Source organism: Phaethon lepturus, unplaced genomic scaffold (genome assembly GCF_000687285.1).
Source record: "Phaethon lepturus isolate BGI_N335 unplaced genomic scaffold, ASM68728v1 scaffold9133, whole genome shotgun sequence".
Taxonomy (NCBI): Eukaryota; Metazoa; Chordata; class Aves; order Phaethontiformes; family Phaethontidae; genus Phaethon; species Phaethon lepturus.
In genome coordinates, this window is record NW_010526935.1 from 10287 (window position 1) to 27863 (window position 17577).

Below are 17577 nucleotides of genomic sequence, written 5' to 3' on the forward strand. Positions count from 1 at the left end.
TGCTCCCTCGCTTTTGTACTTAATTTTTTACTAATATCACAATTATATTAGTACTGATGATCAAGAAGTGGAATGGAATATTCAGTAAGAAATCTGGCCATGCACCAAATTATCTCAGATTCTCAGATGTTCAGTCTCCACAGTCATGAAAAACAAAACTGTTTATATGGCATAATTAAGTACTCAAAGGCCAGAACAATCTTGAATAGAAAGGAGACTAGAAAGCAAACACCAAGTAAATGGAACACAAGTTTTTCTGTTGAGTAGGTTTGACTGACATCATCATCCCTTCCTGTCTTGCCCCATCCTTCCTTGCTATACTCACCTTCCAAGAGTGTCAATCCATGCTGAGGTGGCTAAGAAAACAGTGAGATAAAAACTTACTGTCAAAGGAAGTAAGAAAACTCAGTTGCCACCTTTGCCGAGCTGCCACTGTACCAGCCTTACCTTGTTGTCCCTAATAAGTTCTAGTTTCTTTAAAATCTTGCCAATCTTTATGACATACCAGGTTGATGAAAGAAACAATGGTACCAGATAGAATTGACAGTCAGCAGGATCCAAACAGCCCTTTTTCACACAAAGACACATATTAAATGGGATCAAGACATGAATTTAACAGACCCCAATGCCATTCTTGCATAGTAAGAATATGATGTTATTTGCTGCTCTGTACTATTTGGGTATTATCCATCTATTGCTTGATGTCTCTGGAATGGAGCACCTGCCCAGATGACTAATGCTGACTCCCACAGTAAATTAGAGAAGGCAACACTCAAGATGCTATGCAAGAACAATACAAAGAACAAAGTATTTTCATGTCACATTTTAAAGCTAGGAAAATTACACATCCCATTTATTTCCACCCTCTAGACACTTCTTTCAAATCATTATTCAATAATGCCTGGTGGCAAAACTCCCTTTTTTTGTTTGTAAAGGACAATTACTATAATTTCTTTCTTGTATACAACTTCACCAGATGATGGTTGAGATTATTAACAAAAATTTGAACCCTAGAGCATGCATTGCTCCAACAGTAAAAGCTAAGCAGAAATGAGTCACAACTGTTCTGAACACAGAGTCCAAGAAAATTGGTAAAAACTCTGCATGGAACTATAACAAGGACTGACTTTGCTTAAAAAAACCTATGCACTCCTTGTAGCCAGTCTACTTCGAGACGTGACTGAGAAAGCATACTATTAATCAGAACAACTAGAAAACAGTGTACTGTCATTGCTAAATATTCTAGTTCCATTTCATCAGTTACATACCTGTGTATGTAGTTCACATTATATTATATTAAAATATGCCCATTCAGTTTTGCTTGTTTTTCCTGCAATCACCTGTCGAACACTGAAACTCTTCCTTACTTCTTGAGCAGCCCCAGTAACCGCAGTTCAGTTTAGCTGCTCACCACAGCACTATTGAGCAGCTGAAGAATAGCAGTCTCACCCCTGATGAACCTCCAGTTTTGCCATGAATATATTAAAGCAATTAAGCTGTCTAGCACTCCTGGACAAAGTTGATAATGAGAAGCATGCATTCAAGCATGAGCGTGTTTTTTGAGTGAATGATTCTGTCTCATGCACACCTCATTAGCAAATGTGTCCCCCAAGTCTTCCCAACGCTAGTCCACAGAGCATGCTAGTGTTGGACTCTGGTCTCCTGCCTTTTGATTTTGGGACTGAAGCAGGTTGTGCTTCTCGAGAACCACAGTTCAATTCACCGGCCAAAACAGGAGCTTCTTGGTCAGGCTCCCTCACTCCTACGTTTGCATAGCTTGGATCCTACTAGCAGAATTTCCAAATTTCTGTTACTCGCTCTGAAACAAGCGAGGAAATTTCATGCAATGCCTCGTCGTGAGGAATACAGCTCCTCTGATGCAAAGATCAATGGGATTTCTGCAGCTGTTTGCCCCCACTTCTCAGATCAGTCTCAAATGGTGGCTCATGCAGAATGACATTTTGTCAAAGTGCAGCGTGTTCTTCTACCAAGGAGAGCCAGTCATCAACAGAGTCGGGTGTTGTGAAAGACAGGCCACAATGTCTGGGGATGAGCCAGCCAAATTCCTTCCTCCCCTCCAGAAGAGGTTTAAAAAAACCCCAAAACAATCCAATGCATCTCAGATACCACAATCTGAAATAACATTACAGTCTTACAATAAGGGACTTCACAGATGAGATCCTGTATCACAGAAGCTCTTCATTAATATACTACATACAGTAGCTTGAAACACAGTTACAATTCTAAAGTTACATTGAAGTGATTTTTGCAAGCAGTGGACAGTTCATCTGAAAACAAAAATTACAGATTATTTCAAGTTTTCTTCCTTCTAAAGAATCTTTAGTAAATGCTATGACAGCTATGTTTCCCCCCCAAAAGCCAGATATGCTCAACTAAGCGTAGAGAAAAGCCCAAAAGGCAACCAGAGATCTTACTTCTCTTGGACCATCACTATATTTTAATAAAGATTTTTCTAGCCAAACTACATCTTCAATTTCTCCTGCATGGCCACTCTGGATAAAAATCATGTACCTGCTTGCATCTGGGCAAGCAACGTAGCCTTCAATAGATTTAAGTAACTGAAACTTGAAAGACTTCAACCATTGTAATTCCATAGACAACTCTAAACAGGTCCTAATCTTCTGTGCAGCTTCCTCCTGAAATCAAGGGTGCCTTTGACACAGCATCTACAGCTATGATCAGTGTTTAGCTAAATTTGCATAACACTTCAAAAACAGGGACAGACCCTGACATGATCCTGAGATGAACATTACAGCCTGCAAACTTTACATGCAACACCTAATATAAGGGTAATTTTCTTTCTGATTTCTTCCTGTAAAGGATAAAGAACATCGTGGAACTGATGAAGGTGTTCAATACACTGATAGCACAAATTTCAGAGCTGCAGGAAGAAGCTGTGACACAGTTAAAGAGAAAACTTCACCTGCCAACTAACCTTGTAATCCATCTGAAATAGCACAGTTACGTGCTTGGCTTTACAACAATTAGCACGAAGAAGACACTATCAGGCTAACAAGATTTACCAGCAGAAACAAGGTGTGTCAGCAGCCTTCAACAGCATTTTGTCAACAGACACTGCCAGGTTGGGTTTAGCACCATCTATCCTGGCCAAAACAGTTACCTGAAGCCAACTTGAAATCCAAGATGCACAGACAAAACTTGAAATAACGAGGTGTCCTTAACAGTCTGTAGAACACGCTAACTTGGAGATGACACCTTGGCCAGCTACACTCATCCATTTTGTTTCAAGCACAACCAACAGCTCTCCATGTTCTGTTCTTGTAGGCTGCATACCAGGATGAATCGCCAACCATGATTCTCCTTCAAGAGGCCAAAGGCTACTGTTTAGTTGCTTCCCTTCCCATTACATACCACACAAAATCTAGAGGCGTAAAACTGAGCTAAGGAACAAAGAAGCCAGGAAGAGATGAATGAACAGATCCACCACCCTCATCTTAACTGTCTTCAAGGCATTTATAACACTCTAAATAGATTCCAAAGCAAGGCTCAAGCTTTGCTTTTTAAACCAGTTCCATTACTTGTCCCAACCTCCCCTATTCTTCAGTTTGGACAACAGCAGGCATTTACAGCAGTCCAGCTAGCTACGTTACAAAGCATACATCTGAACTTAAACTCAAGGAAAAATCTGCAGAGAGAACTAAGACTGAAAAACCTTATCTCATAGATGGTGTGTAGGAGGTGGAAAGAAGCACTGCTAAATCTGTTACCTTTCCTGTGAATGATGAGCACACCACCCCTTCCAAAAATAGACTATGAAGGAAACATTATGCTGATGACTGTGAAAAGCAAATTCACTACTCTGGTTTAGACAGCAGGTCAGCTGTATGTGAGCACATGCCCTCCTTCAAAGCTACTAGAATAGCTATTACCTATTTTTTTGAAAAGTAAACACATGAAATTTGCTGGAAATACTGATATTTGAAAAAAACTCATCCTCATTTCAAGACGATGTTTTATAAATTCCAAGCTAACAAAAGGAAACAACTGACAAACAAAGCTCCTAGTAGAAGTTTCCAACTTCCACCTGTTGGTCTGACAACCCTGTGCTACACTCTATCACAATAGCCATCACTAATCCCTCCTGCCCTCACCCTTTAAATCTCTGCTATGCAAATATATGCTCATAACGGGGCAATACACAGCCTGTCTCCATGCTGTGGACAAGGAAGAGTGTTTAGCTGCTAAATGCATTGGTCCATCACCACCAAACACAGCAAACGCACTTCAAATTTCTAAGACCATGGTAGGGATGAGGAGGAAGGGGAGGGGGGAAGAAAAAAAAAAAAATCTGTCTTCCATTTGAGGATCCATGCCAAACACATTCATATTTACATCACCTTTCCAGCAACTTTTCTCTTGACCTGTTAGAATAATTTTCTCCAGAGACGGAAATTAATTCAGCCTCCAGCTCCATTTGATCTCTGATCTTTCTCTACAAAATAATTTACATACAGTATGTCTATCTGAACTCTGTCAGTTATATCCTGAGGGATTTGTAAGATGAAATATTGCACGCACAAAATTAAAAGTGACCTAACCATTAAAACTGATGCTACTAGTAATCTGAAAAGAAGTCTTTGTTCAGTTCAACTACACAAAGCATTAGCTAAAGTCAGACAGGGGTTAAACAAACATCTTAGAGTGCACTTCGTACATGGCTCAAATATGCTGGCTATTAAGCAATGAACTGAAGCGCTGGATGCCACAGTGTAATGTTATATTGTTTTTAATTGCCGTAAGTATATTCATTAGGGAAAGCACAAGTGTTTCATGTGCACATTATCACCTATAAACTGCATTAGCAATATAAATTCTACCAAACTGGCATTTTGGACAGTTCCAATGACTGCATACCTGCTTAGAATTAGAATTAAACCACATATTTGAACACCTTTAAAGTATTAACCGATTATAAATTATTAGCTTAATTAATTATGAATACTTCACATTAGAAGCAATCTGAAGCTGGTAGTCAGTTCTCAATACTAGAACTGCTACCAGGTTTTACAGCTTCCAGCCTCCTTCCTAAAGGCTCACACAAAATTAAGAGACACTCCAAGTCTTAAAAGCAGTCTCTACCCTAGCACAGTTGCCCTTGTAATTTCCTTCCCCAAGCATATTTTGCATTTCTAGGTGTAAAAATAATCTTCTGTAGATATGGTAGTTTGTTTCAACCACTGGCATCTTCCCTTCTTCAGCTTGAATAGACACTCCCTTTTAGAAATACTGTCTCTATGGGTAAGAACACATTTCTCATGAGTGATGTTCACCCTGACACCCTAACTGAATTTTTCACACCACTCTAGGGCAATGCCTGTCCATTTAGACCAGAGCGTACCCTTTGGGCCCTAAACTCATAACACAGAATTAGTATTAAAAAAAAATCCACATATCTTCTTTACATACAAGAGCACATGAAGAAAGGATTACATTTCACAATGAAAAAGTATAGCAAAGGTTTGCCAAAAAAAGCTGAGAGCCTTTGCTATTTCCCACAGCCCCAGAGAAGAAAGATGCGTGGCTGACATAATACTGGCAGGGTATCAGCTGCTCTAGGTGATGCTCCTACCACACAGGATGGAGTGGGAGGTGGGACAGAGGGATTAAGCAGTTTCAAATGCACAAATCCTGTCTGTAGCTAACTTACTAAGCAGAGGAAAAGAAGTCCTTTATTGGCTGTGTCTCTTCATCTTGAGCTTCATTTTGACTTTTCTGACCTGGCAGACCTCCTGGGCATGTGCTAACAAAGCATGAGCAAACAGCTCTGAAAGTTAACACCAGAAGCCTGGAGGGCAATCAATATGTCTAATACATTTCAGAATTGGGTTCTCTGCTTGCCTCACTCTTGCAAAAAGCATGTTTTTTTAGAGGACAACTTTAGCAGCTTACACCTCCAGTTTCCTCACAGGGAATATTTTGCATTAGACAAGCCACTGACAAAAAAAGATTTGCAATCTAAATTTTCAGATGTACTTCCGAGACATTCAATGTAGCTTTCTCCAATAACAAATTTCAGTCTCCAGATGTATCATGGAAGCTTTTGAAACACTTTTGAGACAAGTACTTAAAAACTAAAAAATTATTACCAATAATCCTTACATAGGCCACTTAACTTTCTCTAAAGGATAGATTTAACACAGCTGAAAGCAGGTGAGAGCCAGGTAGTTTAATGACAGTTTACTGTGGAAAAGATGGGTCACCTCTTCTCTTTCGTTATGTGCTAGCAGCTTTGAACAAGTCCCGGACATCCACAGGCTATATACCAGCTTTTATCCCATAAATGCTTTAGGAAGTTCTAGCAGTGGTCAAAATAGCCACCAAAATGATGTCTATCATATGCCACTGGTATTCGCTGATTATCACTAGTCCTCATATAAACCTCCTCTCTACTAATAGTAATAACAGCACTGCCAGAAATTATGTAATCCTAATGAAAGCATTCTGCCTTCTTTCTTTCTTCCCCTTCTCCTCTTAACCTACAGGTGGGGTTTACTTGGTCTTTAGAAGATGACATTGAATTAATATTCTGAAAACACAGATTAATCTATTTCTCCACAGAGAGGTATTTCCTCCATACTTCAGTCCTGAATCATTTTGAAGATTATACAACCCTCATCACCACATCAATCCAGGACTTCAGTTTGCTACTCATACCTATTAAGCATCCCACTGCAGTGCTTTGCTGAATAGAGACTGGCAGACATAAACACACATTGCAGTGCTTTGCCAAAATGTCACTTCAGCACCATAAACTTCCATTGCTAGCTCAAAAAAAAACCTGCCAGCTGCAATGTTTGGCTTGTACAGTATCGGCAAATGGCACCAGCTACCATCACAAATCCTCTGAAGGTAATGACTTCCAGATAGGCATTAAAAGAATCACATTTAAGCTCCTTACCTTCCAAGGCTTATACATTTCACCTCTGCCAGAGGAAAGAAACACTGGAACATGGCAGAAGATGCTAAGGACACCATTATTGTAACCCAGTAATGTTTGCAACCTTAAAAACCTGTACCTTAAATTGCACAAAAATGGCACTATTAAGTTTGCCCAACATCATGGGTTACATAAAACTATTTCCCATCTGAAACAGCCAAGCCTTTCGCGCAACAGTGGGCAAGAACAGGAATAGTTGGCATGAATATGAATCATCCCCCAAATGAACTTAAACATATTCCTCTCAGCAAGCAGCACCTTCCTGAATATTTAACATGGGTTTGGCAACTATTTAGAGCAGGGAAAAAAAAAATTCTGTGAGTGCTGCATAAAATCCCACAGATGGATGCATAGGAAAGACTGGGACACTGTGAAACAGAACCAGTCCCACATTAGCCTGGGAGACTTGCATAATGCAATGGCCATACATACCCAGGGGAGACAAACACAGCAGCCTGGAACATGCTACGAGGGCATATTAGGTTAGTTAGAAAGTAAATTTGAGATTGAGGATATAGGAGATGGAAGGGGGAGACCAGAGTAAAGAACAAAAGAGGGAGGAAAAAGAGCATAGGCTGCAGACAAGCAAACACTTCTAATAAACGCAAAAGTCAGTCTCCTGGTAAAAGGACGGGGAGAGTTTTTTGCTTCTCCCTCAGAAGCTGAAGAAATGAAAAACTGTGTTCTGCTATTTGTAGATACTACAAATGTTATCTCACTATCATGACATATGAACAATTCCTAGCGGAGAATGTGTTCACCCTTCTACCAGCTAGCAAACAATTCTTGTTCTTGGAGACCAAGGGGGAGAGGCACATTCAGTTTAAGGATGTGAGTACTTTATTTCTCCAGGGTCAAAGCTAAATCTGTGGTTGAGCAATTGCTAGAAAGATCAATATGATGCCACCCAGAAGCTCCTCAACTTAATTCCTCCACAGGTAATTAGGAATACATTATGGTCAGAAGTAGTGAAGGCAAGCAGGTAGACCCGGAACATCAGTCTGCACTGAAGTGTCATCTCACAGCATGAAAGCCATTAGGAAACCATTAGGAAAATTCATAAGACCTTTACATTAAAATCATATCTGCTCCTGAATTAATGAAGAGCAATAACCTCCAGGATATTTAGATAACACCACACAAGTTCTCTCCCCTCACGACTCAAGTCAAATTCTGCTTGAGTCATGGATATCAATGCATGGAAATGATGTGACACAAAGAACATGGTCTTCCTTTAATACTGTTACTTTGCATTCTAAGATAAAATACAGACAACATGCCCCACAGCAGGAAAGGCACTTTCTTGGTTAAACAGGGAGGCCAAGCACAGGTTGCAATTCAGCATCCTCCCAGCACTTCAATACTCTCTTCAAACAAACTCTCCCACTCCTACCTGGAGTCATCCATCTTCTACCATCTGTTTTTTCCTTAGTATTGTGATTTTCTGTGCATGTTCATCTCTATCTTGCCCAGTCCAGTTTTAAATATTTCAAATAGTGGTATTCAGAGTGAAAGAAAATTGAGCTACTCGTGGCCAGAAGCGCTAGCAGAACTTGCACATACCTGCTGAGAAGGAAGTGACAAGTAAGATCTTACCATAAAGCAGAAGAAAGGTATAAGTAAAACATGGGGTTTCCTTGCTGGCTTTGTGACTTCTGTGGCCTTCCTATATCAGCTTGTCTTCTGTGGGCATCATTAGCATATTTCACCAAATGAAATTGCTTCTAAACATTAGAGTCTGCTTCAAGCACTCTGTACTCTTCTCAACAGTGCCATTATGCAATATCAACATATACTACGCTACATACATGGGGGTTGCACATGTGGAAACACCAAAGGAAAACAGAACTGTATTAATGAAACTGCATTAAGTGGCCTCAACTGTAATTGCTAATTTTGGAAACAAATTACAAATCACTGAATCAAAGCCACTTGCATTCCAATATAGAGCATTCATACAGGATCGTAATGCAACTCCACAAGTCCACTGACATTCATACCTCTGTACAACCTAGATGATTCCTGAGCTTTCCCATCCAAAAAAAAGTGCACTGTCATGAGGGGGAGATTTGACTGTTTACCAAAAGCAGACTCAAAACCTTAATATTACCTACCTATAGGTGCCTTATGATTTATAATAAATCAGAGTTTTCTGTTTCAAGAACATGGATTAGCTTTACAGAATTGATTCGTTACAGATGTTTTAATAAATTACACCATTGTTACTTCTGAGATCAGTTTAGAAAGGCCTTACCAAAATAAATCACTCCAGCTATGCTACAATGAAAGAGATACATCAGTTCACTGACAGTCCCGCTTCCTTCATGAATTCAAAGAAATAGCTAACAAAAATGTTTTCTCTTAAGAGAGGTCTTCTGCAATTCAGCTCCTGAGAATGTGGATCCCCTAATGGGGAATCTCTCTCCTAATTGTTCCACTCTCAAGCCATCTACATGTATTAAAAAAGGAAACATCGCTAATTGCTGCTAAGTATCCTTTCTGGTTTGCAGCAGTCACTCATACATTATGCATAGATCAAGAAATAAAACAGCAAGGGAAAAAGCAAAACCTATCTCAACTATGTGCTCTTCACGTCTTATGATTTAAATAGAAATTTGAAAGCAAGTATTGTCTGATTGATGTTCAGTTGTGACTACCTGAGCAGACCTTCTCCTACACATCATCTAAAACACTTTGACTTCCTCAAGGAAGATTTACTGTCTATTAGTTATCCTACCAGAAACTCCAGTATGCAAGCTTTCCAAGCCACTGCTGTAATTGCTCCTACAGACCAAGCAAGAGTGTCACATCAGAACCATGGTCATGCTCACCCCAAACCACCAAAAATCCCACCCCTCTGCACTGCACCACAAAGCAGAACTGGCACTGCTTGGCTCAAACGTAGTTAGACCTCTGGCTGCTTGGCAGGCTTGCTAGGGATCTAGATTACATATATTTAATCATAAACTTACCTATTCTCTACTGTGACCTTATATTAGAGCCATAAATGGCAAGAAGTAGTTGAGGAGGGCAGCTAGATGTTGCAGCACCCTTGCAACCTGCTTGCTCTATGGAAAAGAATCAATTCCAGAAGTTAATTGGGTGGAGGCTACTTCTGCATTTGCCACACCAAAATCTTACTGAAGTTTCTTTGCTTAATTCAAGGCTTGACTTCTTCCTCCTAATGAGCTCTAGGGGAGATGAATAAACCTGCTTATTCCCACAAAAAAACCCAAACCACAAAACAGTTTGTCTCATGTAACTCGCGCTTACTGTCCTGCTTTTCATTGAGTCTATTAGCCTTTTGGGACATCGGCTGGCTAATAGGATAAAATGTAATGGAAAGGTGGAAAAACTTCCTAACTCCCTTGCTGAAGAAGTAAATTGGACATCTCTGCTCAGTAGCTTTTCCTTGGTGTTTCTGAATTAGGTTTTTCAAGATTAATCGACTCCCCTACAGACTGGAAAGGAGATGGGGAACAGTGATCCTTCAATGAGCCAAGCACTCTGTAGAGCATACTCAGTGTAAAGACAGTCAGAAAACTAGAAGATACTAATATTCTATCAAAATACATGGTTCCGCCTAAACTAAAATTTTGCCATGCTTACACCTATTTCCGGAACCTTATTTATGAAAAAGTGCATTTAAAAAACACAGTTTTAAGAATTTTCCATGTGGCATGTCAGTATTATGGCACGTCAGTATTATGGCACAGTAGGAAATAAAATACACAAAATATATCTCAAAAAGATAAAAAGAGACAAAATGAGAAAATGCCTGTGAGCTTTTCTGAGTATTAAGCAAGGCATTTATATCCTATGCAGGTAGCAAGGGGGCTACTAAAACAGTGATGGGGACTTTAGTGTTAGCCATTTAAACTTCAGGGACCACTGCCCAAGGTAACCTCAGTCAAAGCCAAATGTCAATGCTAAGTCTCTTGTTACTTCCACACAAGCTTTCTATAAAAGGATTTTTAAACAGATATCTGCATTTTTGAAATGCAAAACTTAAAGTGCAAAAAATAAAGATTCCATATTCAGCTTTTTTTCTTTTTAAACTACAGGTGGTAATTAACACTTTTTTTGGAACACTTTAGTCTTAGTTTGCAACAAGACAGAACAGAAGTCTGTGAAAGATGAGGTATTGCTTGCATTTCAAAACAGGCATTTAATCAAGTAGAAAAGAAACCTCCATTCCGCCACTGAAAAAGAGAGATGACTCTTCAGAGGCATTTAAAGGATTTGCATCCCTTCCCCAATAAGATTGCCCAAATGAACAAACAGCTGCTGGCTGGAGTACACTGTGATGCTTGGTATCTTAATCAAACTGAGTTACTCTCCTTTCATCAAAATTAAAAGGTGTTTCATCATGTCTTTATTCTCAGCAGTGCACAATGTCTCATGGAGCTTCCCTGTAAAAAGGGGGGAAAAAGGCTCCTACATATTGGTGTGCTTGATCGTGGTGATTCCCCAAAGTGGACTCACCCTGGCTCTAAGCAAGGTATAACAGTCAATGGAAAAATTTGGTTGTCCATAAAACTAGCTATTCTGACCAAGGAAAGTAGTAAGACAAGAAATACTCTATACCTGTGGAGTCCACTGCACTTGGACAGTTCATGGCTTCTAAGGAGTCCAAGGAAATAGAGGATGGGATGGAGGGAAGACAATAGAGCAAAGTTACCTCACTTTCATTCTTATAAATGATTTTTCATATTATATGCAATTAGCAAGGGCTTTTAGTTAAATAATATTTTCTCTGGAAAAAACTGCCCAATGCCTAAATTAACAGTCTTCCCACTTACAGCTGTCTTTTCCCCTGAAAGCTTGGTCACAAAACCAATGAGTTATATTACCTGCTCTGTAAGTATATTATCTATCTATATGTTATCTGCTACTGTAATTTTATCTTTGTATTTACAGTGCTATTTACTGTAAGTGTGCCAAATTAAGACACACTCTAGAAAGAAAAAGGATTTAGCACATATAGATACCAAATATGATCAGTATAGATCCTAAACATAGTAAGTACAAGGCCTGCTACTCTATTTACTTTAGCAAGATCTACATCACAGAAAATCTAATTATATCTTTGCATGATACTCAAAATACTTTGAGGTTTCAGCCTGACTGAGGATTTTGGTGCTAGAAAAGTATAAAGTTATTCTCCATAAAAATCATAGAACTTACCAACAGATTTATTCTTGAGATGCTAAAGAACCAAATGACACGAATTTAGTGATGTTAAGAACTTTAATTAATTACCTATCTGAAAATAATAAACTTTATAATCCTTATTTTGTTCTCAGGCAATATTATACACTAGATACTCACCAGCTAGTACCCCTCCATACTATCAGGATCTACACACTTATGCTGAGCTGAACATAGAATATTCAAAGGATTTCACAGTCATCTTAACTTAGAAAAAAGCATGTTCATTTCTACAGTAAATGTAATTATCACTAATCTCTTTTTTTTACTTGACTAATTTAGAAGCACACACACTGTACATAGAAATAAAACGTCCACATTTAAAACAAATGCTTTATCTGTATAACCCAGTACTTCAGTTTATTGTCTTCTCTTAACGGAGAGAAGAAAGGATGAAAAAGAGAATCAACTTCTTTTCTACTTACAGAAAGAGTCCCAACAATGACAAATAACAGCACTATTATGGGCAGATTTTAAAATTAGGCTCACATTTACAACTAGTTTATAAAGAGTTAATCCATTATTAGTAGGCTCTATGCTGAATGCTAGTGTGCATTAGAAATAGTTTTTGAGTAGACACATGCTGGCAATGCATGAAAGAACTTCTGGAATCTAAATAATCATAAGAATCGTTTTGTCTTTTATTAAAATGCTACTTGCAGTACGTTAACCCTTTTAAAATTAATACAAGCCTACTAGCTGCCACTACCCTTGCTGTGTTAAGCAGTGAGTTTCTGCCAAAGCGTAAACCCCCCCAGGCAGTCCTGAGACAGGCACTATCGTGTCAGCCCCATCACTTGCGAGTCTCAGCTGTCACTTTGCACTGCCGCTTACACCGGCTATGGGGTGGGTGGGCGACTGTGGTGTGACAGCAGCCCTCCAGCCAGGTCTCAGCTGGAGGGTTAAACCTGGGTTCTTCATGGTCCAAAGCACGTTGGTATTAAAGGCTGCACCAGGCAACCTCAAACTTCTTGAGAAAGCATTTTACCAAGAATCTGCTTAGTATTTCCTTTGCATGAATACTGTTGTACCCACAGGTAAAGAAATGCTACAACTGTTTTCAAGGAGTTGAAAGTCAAAACCAGACTTCCATCACGGCAGAAGAAAAACACCAGTCCCCACACAAGACCATAGGCTTTCACACAGGTGACCAGATCACTGGTAGCAGATCCCTGCAGTGACCATTAGTTTAGATGGGCTTCCACTCACATGTTTAGAAGCAGCTGATCATACTTCTTTCACAGTCCTTGATCCTGTAATTGATGGCAAATAAGCAAACTCCTCCGGCTGCATGGAGGCTGAGTTTATAGCAGTTCACAGAATAATTCAGGTTGGAAGGGGCCTCTGGAGGTCACCGTTTCCCACATTCAGTTGGAGGGTTTGGACTCGACTATATGGGTCCATGTGAACTGGAAGAAATCATCTGTCACAGGTTTAGAAGCCAACTAAAATAACAGATTATTGGCTAATGTCTCTTAGTCTTCCGTGGAAAAAGTGTCTGTAATCATGCTTCTATGCACTTTTAATGAATAAAATTCATTTGCAATTCCCTGCCAAATCCCATGACTTGCTTACAGCATGTAAGCAAGGTAAGGGTTCATCTTGCACATGGGATACACGGCCATTTGCTCTAGGACAATCCCAAACAGATGTCTATAGGAAGAACAATCTGCCAAAGGCACTGCTAGCCATGCTGAAGCTCAAGGAATTTGCTAGTTGTGGTCTCTTATTCCCTGTTTAAAGTAGACTAGAGATATCACAGCCTTAAGAAACATAACCTTATAGGGATAAAATACACTAAGTTACACTGATATTTTGATTGTATGCCTGGTTGGTACCCCTCTTATTTCAGAAAGACCCACCCTGTTTCCTACAAGGAACCTGTGTCTGACTGGTATTCTGAATGCCTACACCTGGTCTCCACCCAATTGTCAGTTTATTACCTGGAAAACCGAAACAAATTCAATCCCATGTACCTCTGAACTGCACAGAAACGCAGAAATATTAGGCTGTGGAATATCTTTATACAATTGAATTCTGGTAGCATTTTTGAAATGGTCACTCATCCCTTGCAAAACCAGTAAGAGACAGAGACACGACGCAGTCTGTTCGGAGCCATAGAGGGCCATACTGCATAGATGACTGAGGATCTCAGTCTAAAAATAACAGTATCAGGAATCAAATGAATGTTTTTGCGTATCTAAAGAACAAAGCACCAGTTCAGAATAATGATGCTATTTATGGGGCTGTGGAATAATGTGCGGATGTTCTTTAATTTCACAGATGTGATTTTATTCTGTTACAGCCATCATGACTCATATTTAAGCTTTACAATGTACAGAACAGAATTAAATGAAAGTCAGCAGAGATTTGCTTCATGCTTTATAATTATAAGGATCTATATGTATATATCAATATTAAGATTAAAAGTGTTAGCTATGATCAATATTAAAGTACACAATTGCATATTACAGCAATGATGATCCTTATGACACTGAGTAAAGGGTTCAAAGACCTACGAACAGAAAAGAATATTCTCAGCTTAAAACTACAAAAGGGCTTTAGCAGAAACTAAGGGTATAGACTGCTGGGGCCATGCCATACTCATGTACCCCCTGGCAGTTCATTAGAGACTCTATTTCATAAATCTTCCACATAGCTTTTACAAAGAACCATGGCCACATCAACCGTAACATTTTACTTGTAACTGAACAAAAAAGGACTAACCCCCCACCCCCCCAGAAAACTGCTTTGAAAGAGCAAAACCATTTGTGAGATGTTTTCAAGACCATTCCACCACAGTGGAGTGAATGCATACCACAACATAACACCCCTTTGTTCCCCCCCAAACTAAAGCACCAATAGGATTTCAGACAGACAGGAATATACTTCAATAACAGATAAGGATAAAAAAAAGAGTTTTCAAGGATTCAATTTTAACAGCTCCTCTGGACACTAGCCGGAAATAAGATACACCATAGAACTTCTTCGTGCTAAATCTACATGACACCCATATTTTTGTGCTGATATTAATCTTCTTCATAATCCTATTTTTTCCTAGCATTTAAATGTTCATACACAAAACAGTACAAAAAGGAGGTATTTGTCTCTTTCAGGTTATTTTTGTCTCCAAACACCACCATACACATTTTGGAAAACATCATTCCCACCAGCTATCTGGGATCGCTTTTCACCTACTGTAAATAGAAGAATATGACTGCAGTGTACCAGCAACAAAAGTACAGTAACTCTTACTATTGTGCAAATAATGTTCACCTCAGTGCTGGAATAAAAAAATATCTATGGGGGTGTTTCAAAGGATGAGCTAGAACAAATTGAATCTGAAGAGTTCAGATAGTTTGAAGGCATTTTTGAGTTCATGTCACTATATTCATTAAGATCGTGACTCTCCAGCTAGATCTTGAATTTAGATGCAAGGTATCTAACCACGGATTGGTACACAAGCCTTTCTGCTCTTCATCTGCAGGGGATACAAATTGTGCTGTTAAACCCCAGATTTGCTGTTTGACCTTTCAGCTCTAGCGGGTTGCTTTTCAATCCTGAGTTACGTGGAAAAATAGTCATCCTGCCCTCCAACTGTACAGCACTCCTACAGCTGCTGGCCCCTACCAGAAGCTGCTGAGTTCAGAATCATCACTAGATTATACTTTAAACTGTGATCTCAATTTATTAAGACTCCTCAGAAGCAGTAAAGCTAGATGCCAAATCCTCCTCAAGTTCCCAAATCCTGCAGGTCACTCAAAATACAAGCTATAAACAGCAGGTATTTTCTTTGCTTTTCATTTGTTTAATGTAACATATGAAATAGTGTAATCACCCTGCACTCATACCACCACAGACACAAAAGAAAACACTCCATCTGCCCTTCAGTTCAGAGAAGCTACTCATCATTCACTTCATCTAAAAAAGACTGTCAATAAACAAACCTGTTTGGCCAACTGATCCTTCTTCACCAAGCCAGTGGCTGCAGCAATGTTCCCTGCTCCTTCCACTGTCTTCTGGGCCACCGCCGTCACTCCTGTCACCACAGCTCCCCCAACATTAGACACTTGCTCTTTGGTCTTCTCAGCCACTGAGGAGAAGCAGAAGATGGAAAAACACATTACAGCTCTGGGAGCTGTAAGTTTTTTCGGAGAATCAGATCTATCACTGACAGCCCATCATCATGAAGAGCCATAAGGCCATTACACTTTGTGTACCCCAAGTGGATCTTAAGAAATGAGACTATCCATCTGGTAATACTGGAGCAACAGAGGTAAAAATAAGCCTTATTTGCGGCTCAATTTCTTTTACGTGAAAGACATTTGACATTTTCATTCATGTCTAGTTGTACTTTAGGGAAGAAAAGTCATTACTTAAGGGCCCTTATTAAGCCCAACTCACTGTGTAACGTATAATAATTGCATTCAATATATCCCAGTTTGGAAATGAATTCCAATTAGTCCACCAAACACTTGCAGCATGTTACAGGGCAAAGATGACGATATTGCTTACATTAGACTCAAAAGCCATTGATTATTCTTTTATTTTTTAAAATACACTTGATTAATAAGCAGAGCTACTGTTGCTCGGAGAATTTCTAATACAACCTTTAAATGGTTCTCTGAGATTTTTTGCCTCACTGATGTGTCCATCCATAACATACTGATTTACAAAAAGATTGAATGCCAAAGATGCCAAAGCAAACTGGATTAATAGCTAACTTGATGCCCCAGGGAAACAACAACTCATTTAGCCTATATATGCATCAGTGGTTGCCATTCTACCTTTCAGAATATTACTGGGTTCTTTCTGCTCATTCATCCCCAAGGGCTCTTTCTGACAGCAGCTTGCACTACAGTGAAACTGCTCTAAGAAAAGAGATGGGATGACTTCATGCCTTAAAGTTACACAGCCCAGGTTTTCAGAAAAAACACCCAAATTTACTCATCTAAACAAGGGACTATTCTACAGAAACTTCCAGTGTATAGCTTTGTAAAATGTAAATGTATTCATAGCTCTATTTGCACCCTTTATGAGCACAGGATGGATTCTGCTTGGCAGATAGGCCACCCTTTCAGAGACTTTTTGGGGAAGCACATATGAAGAGAAGACTTTCTATGGATAAATTAGATTTCTTTAGTTCCTTACAGAAAGAGTATCATCTGTCCATATCACAGGGCACACAGCATAGCTTGATTGACATTAAAACAGCAACTAGGAAAAAGCTAGAAAGGTAAACAGTGTGCCTAATATGTGATTTTTATTAAAGACCCAAATAATAAATATCTACTAACTGAAAACTGAGGCAGATCATTTAGCACTCATTCTAACTTAAAGTGAAGAATTAGTTATCAAATGAGTATTATCTCTACTATGATCAAAAG

General features: G+C 39.2%; 1 protein-coding gene across 1 annotated transcript; it reads right to left on the reverse strand.

The window, feature by feature from the left end:
- Nucleotides 1-16137: 16137 nt before the first annotated feature.
- On the reverse strand, nucleotides 16138-16314 carry SNCA (synuclein, alpha (non A4 component of amyloid precursor); the record flags this gene model as incomplete). The annotated part of the gene is made up of 1 exon (XM_010283219.1): nucleotides 16138-16314. A coding segment is annotated over exon 1 (177 nt), but the record flags the coding sequence as incomplete, so codon positions are not given.
- Between the last annotated feature and the right edge of the window lie 1263 nt (nucleotides 16315-17577).